Source organism: Malaclemys terrapin, chromosome 11, assembly GCF_027887155.1.
Source record: "Malaclemys terrapin pileata isolate rMalTer1 chromosome 11, rMalTer1.hap1, whole genome shotgun sequence".
Lineage (NCBI taxonomy): Eukaryota > Metazoa > Chordata > Testudines > Emydidae > Malaclemys > Malaclemys terrapin.
Window position 1 is genome coordinate 38,166,611 of NC_071515.1, and position 13,847 is coordinate 38,180,457.

Here is a 13,847-nt window from a genome sequence, read left to right on the forward strand (position 1 = left end):
AGATAAATCTTCTTGAATCTCTTGATTTTCTCTATCATATCTAGTATATTTTTATTCCAACCTTGAAGCATTACATTCAGTGCATTCAATTTGCCAGATATGTCCACCAGGTAAGCTAACGTCGTCAAAAAGTTTCATTATATATGTAATTGGCAAGGTCTATTATCAGATGGTGGAAAATTCTGATTTTGTCTCACAATTCAAAAACAATTAAAATATTTTCCCATGTGACACCCACCTGACTTTACTCTGAAACAGAAGGTATGTGGTCAGAGCCCAACTCTTTGCATAGCATACTAAAACAATGTGTGTTCATTACCTGGAATTTTATAAAATTAACAATTTTAATAACTTTGTTGAGGGCCTTTTGTACTTCAGGTTGCAACTTTAATGCTGAAGCGTGGCACTGAATCATGCAGTGCGTCCAAATTGCTGCTTGTGCCACTTTTCTTTATTCATACTGCAACCCCCTTAGTTGTCATTGCTGCAGCCCCACAATGTACAGCCCTGCCACAACCATAGCCCAGTTAAGGTCTTCATCCGCTATGAATTTACTGAGGATCTTGAACATTTCCTCATTGTTTGGGTTGGGATTTCTTTGCAAAATAAAAGTTATTCAACTGTTTTACCTGCTTGTACAAACCTTATGTAAACACAAACGCTGAGCCATATTGGCTATGACTGTAGATTTATCAAGCTGCAGTACAAAATATTGACTCTTCTTCACGTGTTCTATCAACTGGTCCTGAACATTTTACACAAGGTCATCAATGCATCGATGGATGGTATTATCTGACATAGGAATGGTTTTCAGGAATGGCTGTTTGTTTACCCATCATAATTCTACATGTGTATTGCTGTTAGAAGTGGAAGGGTCTCATAAAAACCGTTTTGGCTGCAGAATTCCAAAGAACTTGTAAACATACTACCTTCACTTTGTGTGTACATTTATATTGGGGATGTGATATACAAACCCATACTAGGCTAGGCAAAAAGAGGTTAATGGCCTGTCCTGGAGACAAACTTAAATCAGCTCCACCATCACAATCCTTTGCCAGAAATGTCAAGCCAGGAGGGAGTGCATGGCCGCTGCAGTTAGTAATCAGGAGGGAATGGGCTAGAGGGGAGAACATACAGCCCTAGAAGAAGCTTAGTAAGCAGATCTGGAGCCTACAGCAAGCTGGTGAGATGAGAGGCCTCCCTGGGGAAGGGAAGGCTTAGTCAATGGAATGTTAGACTACTCTCAAGGAAGTGACCAGAGCTCACTGAGGAAAAAGTAAAGCCTAGATACAGCCTAGGTTGTTTTTACTTCTGGGCTTGATCCCATCCCATATCCATCTTGGTCAACAGTTCTTTGTTGACTGTTTTACTAGTTTTGAGTTGAAGCATGTCCTACTTATGGGCCCCAACTGTAATCAGCTGGTACTCTACTGCTGTGACACCCACGTATGAGCAATAAGATTAGCTATGAACACCTTTTGAGGCTGAAAGGAAGAGTTCCCTAGTGTCAGCAGCAAAGGAAAATGACTGGCAGAAGATCAGACCCAGCATCTCTATTTTAATCTCCAGATTGAGCTCTTACATTGTGTTGACTAAACAAACATCAGCAAGACAAAACAACCAGCTCCTTGTTCTAAAAGGCTTGAACTCCTCCAATTTGTTAATGCTATTGCATTTTTGAGCCATCCCAAAACGGAAATGTATACATATATCAAACCGCACCACCGTATAGTTACCATTAACTTAACTGTACAGGTTTCAGATGGAGATCTAAAAACACTCTACAAATGACCTAGAGTAGTTCTTCTATATCTGAAAGCATGACAACTTTAAAGTCCAATATTTCAGCCGATTCCTGGGTTAGAGCTTCAGGAACCCTTAGGAAAGCAATGTCCGCTGGTGCCATGAAAGCAGCCTCTTATGGCACCTGTTTGGAGCCAAGGCTATTAAATGATTGTATAGCTTCAACTCCTCAATTCCTTCTGCTAAATCATACAGCAGTCTATTTCAGAGACATCTTGTGTTGTCCCTGAATTCCGTGACTGATATCTGCTAAGAGAATTCTTTTTTGACAACTACATGTAGGGCAATGGGATATACTCAGTAAACCACATATCTGAGAATGGCTGAGAACAAGCACCTCCTTATCCACTGATGTAAGAAATAAGCATTTGAACCACACAACTCTTGATCAGTGGTGGAAGAGATTTCTTAGATTATCTTGTATGTATATCACATGACCACAATAGATGGGAATACAGCAAAAAAGAGATCTAATATCAGCACACCAAGTTTCCAAAAACAGAAGGTTGTGGGGATTTTTGGAGGAATGCTCGAAAGTGTTCCCATATCCTTTACATCTACAGAATTGCCACTTACCAGTGTTGTAGCGGCATGAATTTTAAAGAAAATGGAGGCATCAAGTTTATGAAATATGCATTAAAGTATTAGAAAACCGGTCTGATAATGATAGATTCAAGGAGCTCAATGTATTTAGCTTAACAAGAAGGTTAAGGGGTGACTTGATCACAGTTTATAAGTACCTTAACTAGGGAACAAATATTTCATAGTGGGCTCGTCAGTCTAGCAGACAAAGGTACAACAAGATCCAATGGCTGGAAGTTGACGCTAGACAAATTCAGACTAGAACTAGGGCATGAATATTTAACAGTGAAGGTAACTAACCATTGGAACAATTTACAAATGGTCATGGAGGATTCTCCATCACTGGAATTTTAAGATCAAGACAGGATGGTTTTGTAAAAAGACATGGTCTAATTCAAAAGGAATTATTCTGGGAAATTTTTTGGCCTGTGTTATGCAGGATGCCAGATTAGATTATTGCAATAATCCCGCATCCAGCCTTGGAATCCATGACCCCATCAACCTCAGGTAGAATCTTGGAGTTCTCTAGTCATTTTCCCAGAAATAAAAGCTAGATTGGTTGGAAGGCAGCATAGAGTGGAATTGGATTGCATAGCCAAACTGACTGATAGCTCCATAGTGATTCTACTCCATGCCCCAAGGAAACTTCCACCATACTCCAAGATTAAACAGTTCACAAAGAAAGAAGAGGAAGGGTGGAAAGTAGATGTTAACACATGCTCTGGATCGTTGGGCATAAAATCAAAGCAGACCTATTTTGATGTGCTTCCCACTACCCTGATAACAAGGTTGCTGTTTTAGATACTGCAGAAGGAAACCAGTACAAGAAGGATAATGCCCTGGTACTGAAAGGCAGGTGATGTGAAGGACTTCTTCCTCTGACAAAGTTGCAGGAGCCTCAGAGACTATCATACTTCCCTAGCATCTTGGCTCTGAAGAGATGCTACCCCTCTGAATTGGAGATTCTTTTCATGAGCCTGAGCATCAGATGAAAAAAAAAAAAAAGCCTGATGACTTGAAGCAAGACTAACAACTGAAATAGTTGACCCCACTGCCCAATATTTTGGAAGCATTGTAAGTGGCTTGTAAGACAACTGGGTACTACACATCCTATAGCCACCTGCTCCTTTGACGTCATTTTCTGTTCCTCTGGAAAGTGATACAATTAAAATACCACCAACTCCCAAAGCTGGAATTGGTATCTAACCATAACTGCTTTGTAGTTGGCAGGATGCTTGAGAAATAGTACTCCCTCTCCAAAAGGTCACCCTGTTTGTGATCCTCGTCCGCCGAGTAAGCCCAGCCCATATTACTTTTTCATCCTTTCATTAGCTGCTGACATTTCCAATGAACCAGAAGCGGGAAGAGACTGGAATCCCTGCCATAGCAACTGATATAGCAGTGAAAAAGCAAATCCCAGAGTCCAGGACGCAACCTCAACCCTGCCTCTAGCCCCGGGATAGTTAGGGGCTGTTACCAAAATTATCTTAATAAACCTCTTTCAGCAACTGTGTGGGAGAGAGGTTGTTTCTTGGGTAAGTAGGTACTAAAGGACACAGGGATTTCTGGCTCAAAATCAATTACTAGAACTACAGCCACAAGAAAATGCTGCCTCTGAAAAGCATCTATTATATTTGCCAACAATTAGTGCACATACATATTGCACTAGGCAAAACTTCTGCATGATTCTTCAGGAATAGCTCCCAGTTAGAGACAGAGTAACAATTCACTCCAGAGATATACTAGCAATTCCTTAATAATACTTGCACTAATATAATTTACATCTTTAAAGTTTTGTGCAGGCACTAGATAATGTTAGTTGACTGCCTACGAACCCCAACTTCCTCTCTCCATGTGCTGGTCATTTTTCACATTGATTACTGTGAGCTTCTCCTCTCTGGCCTCACTGCATCTCAGCCCACCCTGGTCAAGTCTGTTCAAAATGTTGCTTCTGAAGTCATCTCCCTCTCCTCCCATGTCACTCCCATCATCACCAGATCAAATTCAAGCTTCAGTCTCACCTAAAAGGCTTTACCTAAAAAGTCCCTATTTACTTCTCTCCTGTGCACTTCTCCTTTTCTTCCCCTTGTTCTTCTCATTCATCTCTTTCCTGACCTTTTCTCTTTCTCTCTCTATGTTCCTATATCTCTCATTTGCCCTATACCTAGAACGTTCTCCATGTCCTTGCACTCTACAAACCTTTGCTCCCCCTGCATGGCCTCAGCTATTCCTCCTTCTTAACTTTGCTCAGTCACAACCCCCTCAATATTCCTCTCCTGAATTATCCTGTGTCTTTTCCTCTTCTTCAGATGTGCTCTCTGGCCTCAAACGTATCTGTCCGGGAAGTGCCGGTGTAGAGCACTTTACTGCTGTTTCATTAGATGGGCAGGGCCGGGCGGGGAAGTCTGCGCTGCTGCTGTCAAGATGTGAGCGCCGACAGAGCCACCCACCAACGTGCATTGTATTTATTCCCTGTCAACACGAGCACGCGTGCATCTCCCAGCGCCCACACGCGACGCGTGGCCCCTGCCTTCCTTAACTAAAAAGCAACGCTGCGAACGCTCAGAAAAGCGGGAGCGAACGAGAAACGCCTCCACCCCCCTTGCCCGGCTCCTTTCCGAGGCCAGGCGGAGTGCGGGAGCCGCCATGTCCCCGCGCCGGGTGCCCCCTCTCCAGCCGCCCGCCCCCTCCCATCCTCTGCCCTGGCCCGGCGGGGGGCTCGAGGCTCCCGCGCCGCCCACTTCCCGGTTCACCAATACGGCCATTGGCACAGCAGCGGCAGCGCCGCCTGGCAGTTCGCAGCTCCGCGGCGCTCCCCTCTCACGTGATCCGGGCTCGGGGAGCGGCGATTGGCTGCGCGCGGCGCGCGGTGTTTGATGGGAGAGCAGCTGGGCAGTCTGCGGCCCTGTCAGCGGCGGCGGGAGGCGGCGGAGGTGACAGCAGGATGAGCGGGGCAGACCCGCGGCAGGTACGGGGGGGGCTCGGCTCGGCACCAGCGTATCCCGGGGCTCTGCGCTGGCCGGCCGGGGGCGGTTCCGCAGGCGGCCCAGATGCCCGGTGGTTGGGGGCCCTCCTTGGCCCGGCCCTCGGCCCTGGCCGCTCTGCCCCGCGGGAGGGGGCGGCGCTCAGCTCAGCAGCTGGAGCTTCCCCCGCAACCGGCTTGACAGGCGGCCCCTCTCCCTGGCGCGCAGGCCTCGCGCCCTGCAAGAGCTAGGGGAGAGGGGCGGGTCTCGTCCTGTTCAGGGGAACTAGTTGCTAGTGAGCTCCCAGTGCACGGGGTGGTGGGGGGGAGGCGACCCGGGAGGCTGGGGGAGGAGGACAGGAGAGCTGCAGCTTGTCACAGCAGCTTGTTCTCCATGGGCCAGCACACGAGAATTGTGCCGTTGGGGGTGGCCCCGGGAAAGCCTCTATGCGTTTGTTCCTGCTTCTGTAAAGTACGGTGCAGGTGGCACAGTGTTATGGGAGCATGTTTCATAAGTGATTTGCAGACAAAAGATAGTTGCGAGTGGCTTACATTAGTTTCCAGTACAGCTATCTCAGTACAGGTAGCCTCACAGCAGAGTTGGTGTCTCTTGGCTAGTCTGTTTTCATGGGCAGCTGTAGAAAACTAGACTGAAAAAAGGTGTTTAACCAAACCACTCATTAATTCATCATCAAATGCACAGTCTACTAAGGACCGTTTTGCCAACCAGAGTGACCATGGTTGATGGTGTTGCACCAGACAGGGAAGTTCCCAGATCTGGCTCAATACTGTGAATCCAGTAAACTCCTTAATTGATCTTTGAAGTCCGGTTTGATCCTAAATCTGTTTTTAAAATAAGGTTTTACAAAACTTAACACCATCAAATATTTCCAATGACATTTAAAAAACTAATCAATAGAAAGATTTTTAGCAGATGTTCCTCTACTGGGTTTGCAACCCAAACACTGGCGCTTATGCTAATCTATAAGAACTTGAAATTTGAGGAGGAAAAAAACAACTAAAATTAAGTTCAGGAGTCTTTTTTCATTGCTCAAACTGAGATGCAAAAACAGGCAGCCATAATGGTGAAAAACAGACTTGATTTTAAGAATTTGTTTAGTAATCTAAGGTTTTTGCAACATAGGTAAGGAAACTTAAAAATGTTAACATTGTAGTCTCAAAGGTCTATCCATCCTCAAGCTTGGATTGTTTCAGGCTGTTCCACACCTAATTGTCTCTTCTGCATGGTTGGCTTTCTTGAATTAAAAACTTATGATGATACTGGCCAAAAATGCATGTCTAAAACTTTGACTCTTAAATCAACGACATAATATTGATTTAAGAACATAATTTAGGCACCACATTTGAACATGTTGTCAACTGTTTTTATGCAATCTTGACTATTTTTATAGTACTTGAAGATTAAAAAAAAATCTGGAATAAATACCAAATCATATGTGATTCTAATTACAAAGCATATTGGGGCTTTTTAGTCAAGGCTATGAGGATTATATTTTGTTAGTTAATGGTGTCTTTAAAAGATTTTATTTGGATTTAGGGAATGGAATCAACTCAAAATGAGCTTCCACTTTTTTCATTTGTGGGTGTTGCATTGGCACTGAATTGTCAAGAGAAAGCATCGATGAATTATGGGCAAAAATGGTTTTCTGGTGAAAATTGCAAACAAAACTGTGTATGTCTACTATTGAAGGGGGAAAAAAATCCTTGCAATCATCTAATAGAATCTCTTGCATACAGTTTTGTAAACTCTCAATAGTCATCCCTTTGTACATTATCTGAATTGAGGTGACTTTAAATCTTGAGAATATTGTGCGTAAGTGTTTCAGGTTGCAAAATTAAAGGATCTAAACTTGATTTTTGAGATCACCTGCATTTTACAAAACACCTATTTATTACAGCAGTGTGGAGAAACCTGAAGCTGAAAATATAGGACTTTCTATATCATTTTTTTACGCCATTTTTTCTCGAAGGGCTGTTGGAGAGTCTGACACTTGTCATCTTTGCTTTAAGGTTAGCGTTCTATTAGAGTTCTAAAGTAAGACAAAATGCTCATATTTCAGTCTTACCTGAAGAAAGCAGTCTGTGTAAGTGCACAATTCTCGAAACAAGTTTAGCAGAACACCAAATTAAGCATGCAGATATTCCTCTGATTTTTGCTATTAGTTTTTCCTACAGTTGTTTTATATGGGTGGGACTTCCTGCTCAGTAGTTGACTAGTCAGCTTCCCTTAAAAAAAAAAAAAGAAGAAAGCTTAATCTGAAACTTTCCCTTCTGCTTCATTCAGTCATTTAATTTTCACAACCATTCAGTTTTCACATAGATTTTCTTGATTACTATAAAGTAATGTACGGAAGCTAGTTTATCTGGTTGAAGGGATACTGTCAACATATTTTATCTCTCAATTTAGGAATTTACTGTAAAATGTTTCCACATAACTTTTATCTTAATTGATAAGGTTTGGACACTTAAATTATTGCTTTGCAGCATTGGGGTAGCAAATACTGCACATGGTAACACAGTTGCATTTTCAGTAATATGTGATGATTATGGAAGTAGGTTCTATCACAGCACTGACTATCACTCGGAGTGAAAAGAGGAAGTCTACTCGTGCTGGTGGAGACAGAGAGGAGGAAATAAGCTGTAACTTGCTATTGGCATGAGGGCATGAAAGGAAGCAGGTCTAGGGAAGGGGAAGTTTTGTCATGGTGGATATTAGGATGTTAATGGTGTATGTGTGAAGTAGAGTGAGCAAGACCCTTGGATATTGTATTTATGGAGGAGCTGGAGGAAACCTGTCCTATGGTTGTTTGTGAAAGAGCTGCAGAAGAAAGACATGGGGGAAGAAGAGTGGTACTGGAAGGGCTGGCAGATAATGTACTTCATGTGCAAACCAAAACAATGGGGAATGCTTAATCTTTCAAATATAATACATGTCATATAAATAAAGAGTAGTAAGTTTACTTGCTTCTCTAATTTAGCATTCATATCAGATATCATTCCTTTAAAAGTGTCTGATTTTTCAGAACAGTACACTAAAGCAAGTCACAGTTCTAGTCCATATGAACATGTGTCCATCCATACCTGCATTTTGGCAAGCCTGCTTTCTTTCTCAGATATTTGCCAAATAAGTTTCAAAATAGATAAGTGATACTAATAAAGCTAAGTTAAATATAATTGTCTGTGTCCTTTTAAAGAATGCAAACTTTCTGGTGAGTAATTAGACACATTGTAGCTTAGCCCTTCTTATATGATTTTGCAACAAAAACAGCATCTCTTTTTTAGAAGTGTTCAAGAGCAAAGTGTCTGCTCAGACTGGTCCAAATATATAATACATATTTGGCATACACAGCCTTGCATGTGACTGCCAAGTAGATGTTATATAAACTTAATGCTAAAAAAAGTTTTGTTAAAAACAAATATATTACTCTTTCATTGTGGTCTCTAGTAGTAGTAGTAGTAGTGGCTATCCACCAGGTAAATCTAAGGGACCCAGAAAGTAGTTGTGCTTTTCCTTTTCTGCAGCTCACCCCTCTTGATTAGTCATTTGGCAGCAGGAAAGTTGATCTGTCCATCTGTTCTTTTGCATTAATTTGGCAGTAGTTCAAATACTGATTTTTCTTAGCATCTTTAAGGTTTGTTTTCAGAAAATAAGACTTAACTGCATTCTCATAGTTCTGGCTTCCATGGAAATTTTTGGTTTCCTTAAACGGTGAAGAGGTACTTAGCTAAAGCAGTATTAGCTGTAGTGAGTGCTATGTGTACTGTATTATTACCGTGTTCTGACAACCTCTTAAACTTTTTGAGAAGAAATCTGGATCTAGATGGAGTTTCTGTATCTTTAATTTGGCCAAAGATAATTAGTAATGGTAATTTAATACCTTTGCTAAAATGAAGGAATATTTCTCTTAGAGACAGTGTCACTTCAATCTACTGAGTTCAAAACACTTGGTACAAACCCTTGTTTTGGGTTTGGGATTATTACCAGGGATCCTAGCTTTCTGTGATTAAAACCTCCCCAAAATTCTCTGGTTAAAAAACTCCATAAAAATCCGTATTTTTCCACAATTAAAATGAAATGCTGAACTTTAGTTTCCCTAGCCATGATATATATAGGTCTATCTGTTGAACACAATGTTTTATTGATGGACTGTAGAACCCCATTTATCTGAGCCTCCATTATCTGCCTCTCTGTATCATCTGAACCATACATGCCCAAGCCCCCGTCACTGTCAGCCCCGGGCAGCTGGTGGTGCCGTTAATACGGAGAGCTGGATAATGGAGGCTCGGATATATGGGGTTTTATTTTTATATATAGTTTTTTTTACAAAATGTAAAAATTAAAGATTCTCTATAAAAATGTAAATTCCTTGTTTTTCCGTGGCAAAGGGATTTCTAGAATCCCTGATTATTACAAATAGGAATTTATAACTTAATTTTTTCTCACTTATTTATAGATAAAAATTCTAAATTGAGGGACTAAAATGGTAGCAAAATATACAATCTTTCATCTGTAATTCTGTCTGAACCCATCTCAGCAAGCTCGTGGCTGAAGGTTGTTGGTTTATGATTGCTGTTCATTGGTTTCTGAAGTAATTTGGTGGTTATTCCATTTTTCAGTGAAGCATCCATATAGTAAAAACTACATTACGATTTTTGCTGATTGGAATTCTTGTCAGTCTTGGCAGACAGCTGGACCTGGAGACTGACCTATCGCTGCACCATTGCACTGCTGCTGGCTGGAATGTATATCTTCTGGGCACAAAGAGAGGCCAATCTGACACATCACAAGAGTATTCAATTCACATTAAATTTGAATTTGACAAGTTCGATTTTTTTTTTTTAATGTGGTCTGAATTTTAAATAATCTGCAGTTGGAATTAATTTATGGCTAATTAAATTATATAGCAGTTAAATAATTCTCATTTGCTAAATTATAACTTTTGTGGCACTTTAATGAAGACAAGGGCTTGGGTCTCTGACTACTAGTTATTTTGTATTTTGCTTGTAGATAGATATCTCCAAAGCAAAACATAAACTGGCCCACAATCTTGGTAGGCTAATTAGTAGAATGACTTAACAATACAAAGAGGTTCTAAAACCGGTGGCTGGAGTGCAGGATAATGTGAAGAATTTGGAGATGATAGACACCTGTATGCAGTGTTATTTAATTTATATTTTAGAATGCAATTGTGAAATATCACCTTAAACATCTTAAAATGTACTTTTGGCGTATTCTTAAACAGTAATGCTTTACTTCTAGCTGTGAATTCCATCAGAAGATTGTTATAAGCAACCAAAACAACCTATTTCCACAAATTAAAAAATGGGTGGATTAGTGTCCCGCTGGAGGGTAAGTAAATCTTATTACAATATAAAAATCTTTACAGGTAGTTCAGAAGACTAAAATACTTTGATATGGTTTAGAATAGAATTCTGTATTTGTTCATGATACTTTGGTCAAAAAACTGTTCTGAATCTGAAATTTCTAGTAATTCATCTATGTGCTGATTGAAAACCAATAATCAAATAAACATTGGTCATGCTACCCAAATGGAAAACTGCATAGCTGAATAGGCCTGAGTTCAGAATCCACTTAGGGCATGTCTTTACTAATAGGCTGTTTTTGTGCCTTACTTAACTTTTACTGCTTTCTTTGTCCTGCCTTTGGACCTTGCTTTGAATTTGTAACTGTTGGAAATGTGGTGAAGATGGCTGTCACCTTAGGGATTCCTTCAGACATCCTTTTCTAGAGCTAAATAATCACTTAACACTGGATCAGGACAGATGTAGCAGTACATACAGGTTGTAATTTGGTTGCTGTTCCTGAGCCTTTTAACCTAGGTACTAGTGGATAAATCAAGGAGAGTATAATCCTTTATCTGTCTAGAGACTTAAATATATGTACTAGTATAAGAGCGCCTACCAAATATTTAAAAATAGAAGTGAGTCTCCCTTCCTTCCCAGTCTGAAGGAAAACTAGCGTCTTTAGTTTACACGTTTGTTGTTGGAATGTGTGAGGAACTTATGGCAAAGTTAGGTCAAAGACATGAATGGTGAAGTCTGGTCATTCTTGCCTCTTGCAGGAGTAAGTTCCATAGTCCTAGGTCCTTCTTGTTTTTTTGGCATATCTAAGTGTGAAAGCTTCCTTTACAAAACACTTGTAAACTGCAAACTATTTAAAGCTAACCTGAATTCACTGTATATTTCTCAAATGTGTTGAATGCCCAAAGAATGTCTTGAGTTTTTAACCAAATACCGCATAAATCTTGTCCTCTAAAGATTTAACCTGTCAAATTTGTATAATGGATGTTTTAACCAGGCCCTTAAAGGTAAAATATAACTTTCCTGCTCATGTTGTGCCATTTGGCTGACACCTCTACTTGAGTTTGAGGGGGACCCAAACAAGATAATGAACAGGTTGAGATGTTGCTTCATTTCTCAAAACTCAGTATTTTGGAAGATGGAATCTATTCCTGAAAGATTCTATTCCTGTTACCTGCCTCTGGAGATTTCCATTACTTGCATCTGAAGAAGTGAGGTTCTTACCCACGAAAGCTTATGCTCCCAATACTTCTGTTAGTCTCAAAGGTGCCACAGGACCCTCTGTTGCTTATTCCTGAAAGGAATCCTCCTGGGAGGGAAAAATATTCTGTTTGCATTTGCTAGTAATTTTTATTTAAAACAAACACACACACAGGCAGTCATGTTCACATGACTTTTTTGTTGGAATGTGAGGTGGTCTCTGCTATTCACATCTCCTCCCTTGTTTCATTCATCTCTTCATTAATATATTTCCTTTCCTTCCTTCCTCTCCTCATTTATTCCATATCCTACATTCATAATTGTCTCTGATCCTACACAGGTGTTCTGCCTTTCACATGTACTCTCTCTTTCAATCTTCCTCCAAGTCTGGTCTACCTCCCTCCTTATTGCCACTGTATGTTTACACCAGATCACTAGCACTGGAAGTGGGTAGAGGAAAGGTGAGTCCCAGAGAACAATGAAGGGCAGCTCTCCTGCACAGCAGAGTTCTTAATTTGTAAAGAAAAAGTTGCCGGTGCTCAAGCAATTGGGTGCGGAGCTTAACCAATTTTTTTTTTACTTTCATAACTGATGCAGCAAGCTAAGTTTCCGCTAAGCTGTGCGGCAGTGCAGCTGCCTATTTAGCGCCGTACATGCACTCAGGGTCCAAGCCCCGGACCTGCCAAGGCGCTCCTCCTCCAGCCCCGCTCCAGCCCAGCCCTGGACCTGCTGCGGCTGGGGGACAGGCACCCCTCCCCCGGCCTGCCCCGAACCTGATCCGGCCAGGGGACAGGTGCCCCTCCCCTGGCCCTGACCCAGCCTGGCCCCGAACCTGGTGCAGCTGGGGGACAGGTGCCCTTCCCCAGCCTGCCCTGGAACTGTGGGGAGAGAGCTGGGGTGGAATCCTCTCTATCCTCACCATAGCCCGGGGGAGACCCACTGCACTCCAAACTCCTCATCCTAGCCCCACCCCAGAGCCCGCACCCCCAGCCAGAGCCCTCAGCCCTCTGCACCCCAACCCTCTGCTCCTGCTCTGAGCCCCTCAACCCCGGCCCCACCCCAGGGCCCTCAGCCCTGTGCCCTCACCCCCAGTCGGAGCCCTCACCCCACACCGCACTCCAACCCTTTGCCCTAGTCCTGAGCCCCCTCCCACACTCCAAGCCCCTTGGCCCCACCTTGACATATTAATTTTATTATGTGCACCAATATGGAGGTGATGTATCACACGCCGCCTCCATATTGGTGCACATAACAAAATTCATTCTGCACATGAGTGGGAAAAATTAGAGGGAACACTGGCAGCAAGCCCAGAGGTGTTGAGGCTATGAACTTCTAAGCCTGGAGGTGTCAGGGATCAGCCCTGGAAAATCCTGGCACAAATTAGGCACTGAAGCAGATTCTTCTAAGGCAGTGTTTCTCAAACTGTGGGTTGGGACCCCAAAGTGGGTCTCAAACCCATTTTAATGGGGTTGCAAGGGCTGGTGTTAGACTTGCTGGGGGCCAGGGCTGAAGCCCAAGCCCCACCACCCAGGGCAAAAGCTTCAGCCCGAGAGCTTCAGCCCTGGGTGGCAGGGCCCAGGATTACAGGCCTTTGTCTCCCCCCCCCCCCCCCCCGAGCGGTGGGGCTTGGGCTTTGGCCCCACAGCCGGGGCAGCTGGGCTTGGGCGGGCTAAGGCTTTGATTCTCTGTCCTGGGGTCCTGTAGTAATTTTTGTAGTCAGAAGTGGGTTGCAGTGCAATGAAGTTTGAGACCCCCTGTTCTAAGGGCATGTCTACACTACAGACTTAAGGCGACCTATGTTAGGTCAACTTCCAGCCCCACAGTAATTAGTGTGGACACCAACCACCACAGTACCCTCCTTCTGTTGGTGGTGTGTGTCCTCACCAGGAGTGCTTCTACTGACTGTGGGGCGGGGTTGAGAGCCAGGGTTCTCAGCTCTGCACAGCTCTCCACCAGG

At 42.7% G+C, this 13,847-nt stretch overlaps 1 protein-coding gene across 3 annotated transcripts in view; it reads left to right on the forward strand.

The window, feature by feature from the left end:
* Positions 1-5,270: 5,270 nt before the first annotated feature.
* The window catches only part of LNPK (lunapark, ER junction formation factor), a 73,530-nt gene continuing 64,953 nt past the window's right edge, over positions 5,271-13,847 (forward strand). For all 3 annotated transcript variants that reach the window (XM_054044347.1, XM_054044349.1, XM_054044348.1), the window contains exons 1-2: positions 5,271-5,353; positions 10,629-10,718. In XM_054044347.1, coding sequence (XP_053900322.1) covers positions 10,692-10,718 — 27 coding nt within the window. In that variant the 5' untranslated portion in view covers positions 5,271-5,353; positions 10,629-10,691. The remainder of the gene's footprint in view (positions 5,354-10,628; positions 10,719-13,847) is intronic.